Source organism: Propithecus coquereli, unplaced genomic scaffold (genome assembly GCF_000956105.1).
Source record: "Propithecus coquereli isolate 6110/MARCELLA unplaced genomic scaffold, Pcoq_1.0 Scaffold656, whole genome shotgun sequence".
In the NCBI taxonomy this organism is placed as follows: domain Eukaryota; kingdom Metazoa; phylum Chordata; class Mammalia; order Primates; family Indriidae; genus Propithecus; species Propithecus coquereli.
The window spans coordinates 80,000-81,438 of NW_012152574.1; the positions used below are offsets into that span (position 1 = coordinate 80,000).

The 1,439-nt window shown below is 41.6% G+C and overlaps 1 protein-coding gene across 1 annotated transcript; it reads left to right on the top strand.

Annotated features, from left to right (window-relative positions):
• The first annotated feature begins 6 nt into the window (after positions 1–6).
• LOC105823033 (olfactory receptor 2J3) lies at positions 7–891 on the top strand. Its single transcript, XM_012660110.1, has one exon. The coding sequence runs from the start codon at positions 19–21 to the stop codon at positions 835–837; it is 819 nt and encodes a 272-aa protein (XP_012515564.1). The 5' UTR covers positions 7–18; the 3' UTR covers positions 838–891.
• The last annotated feature ends 548 nt before the right edge of the window (positions 892–1,439 follow it).

A 1,439-nucleotide genomic window follows, 5' to 3' on the forward strand; every position in this document is an offset into this window, starting at 1 on the left:
ATCTTGATATTCTACTTGATGACACTGGTAGGCAACCTGTTCATCATCATCCTGTCATACCTGGACTCCCATCTCCACACTCCCATGTACTTCTTCCTCTCAAACCTGTCTTTCCTGGATCTCTGCTACACCACCAGCTCTATCCCTCAGTTGCTGGTCAACCTCTGGGGCCCGGAAAAGACCATCTCTTATGCTGGTTGCATGATTCAACTTTACTTTGTCCTCGCACTGGGAACCACAGAGTGTGTCCTACTGGTGGTGATGGCCTATGACCGTTACGCAGCTGTATGTAGACCTTTGCATTACAGTGTCCTCATGCACCCTCGTTTCTGCCACCTGTTGGCTGTGGCTTCTTGGGTAAGTGGTTTTACTGACTCAGCACTTCATACCTTCTTTACCTTCTGGGTACCCCTGTGTGGACATCGCCAAGTGGATCACTTCTTCTGTGAAGTTCCAGCACTGCTGCAACTATCGTGTGTTGATACCCATGCAAATGAGCTGACACTCATGGTGATGAGCTCCATTTTTGTTCTCATACCTCTCATCCTCATTCTCACTTCCTATGGTGCCATTGCCCGGACTGTACTAAGAATGAAATCAACCACTGGGCTTCGGAAAGTTTTTGGGACATGTGGAGCCCATCTTATGGTTGTATCTCTCTTTTTCATTCCAGCCATGTGCATATATCTTCAGCCACCATCAGGAAATTCCCGAGATCAAGGCAAGTTCATTGCCCTCTTTTATACTGTTGTCACACCTAGTCTCAACCCTCTAATCTACACCCTCAGAAACAAAGATGTAAGAGGGGCAGTGAGGAGAATAGTGGGGTGGCAATGAGTCTGTTTACTTCTGATATTAACAGCATAATGAAGCATCTCTTCACCAGTGGTTTACCCATCCATTTATTCATCAATCACCTTTTCATTCACTCACGCCATCAGCACTTACTGAGCACATACTCTCACAAGATCGCAGAGTTCTTCGAAACAGACCTGAATAAAACACAATATGCCTACAGTTCACTGTGGAGAAAACAGCCATGTAAAATCACCATCAAATATCAATAATTTTTTCTGTGGCACAAACCAAATGAATCCAAGATAACCTTTCCTTAATTGAGAAGGAAGCATGAAATTTTTTGTAAAGATTGATAAAAGAGCAGTTTATAATTCCTGTAGAAAGGCGATGTTCTCAATTTATAAAATCTCTAGAATATGTCTTCTAATTTCTTCCTTTTTAGGCAGAATACTTTTGTCTTCTTCCTTTAGTTTAGTTAAAGACATAGTGAAATGCTTTAAATCTTTTCTCCAACACTGCTATTCTTTGTTGAATAGAAATATTGAGAGGAATTTTGGTTCGTATTCTTTCATATCCAATATCAACAGTAAGAAAATAATTTTTTATGGATTGTAGCAGGAAAGGCTCTGAAATGACACAGC

Bases quoted from the DNA above. Each gene is read 5' to 3' on its own strand.
- LOC105823033 (XM_012660110.1), top strand. From the start codon at position 19: ATGACACTGGTAGGCAACCTGTTCATCATCATCCTGTCATACCTGGAC.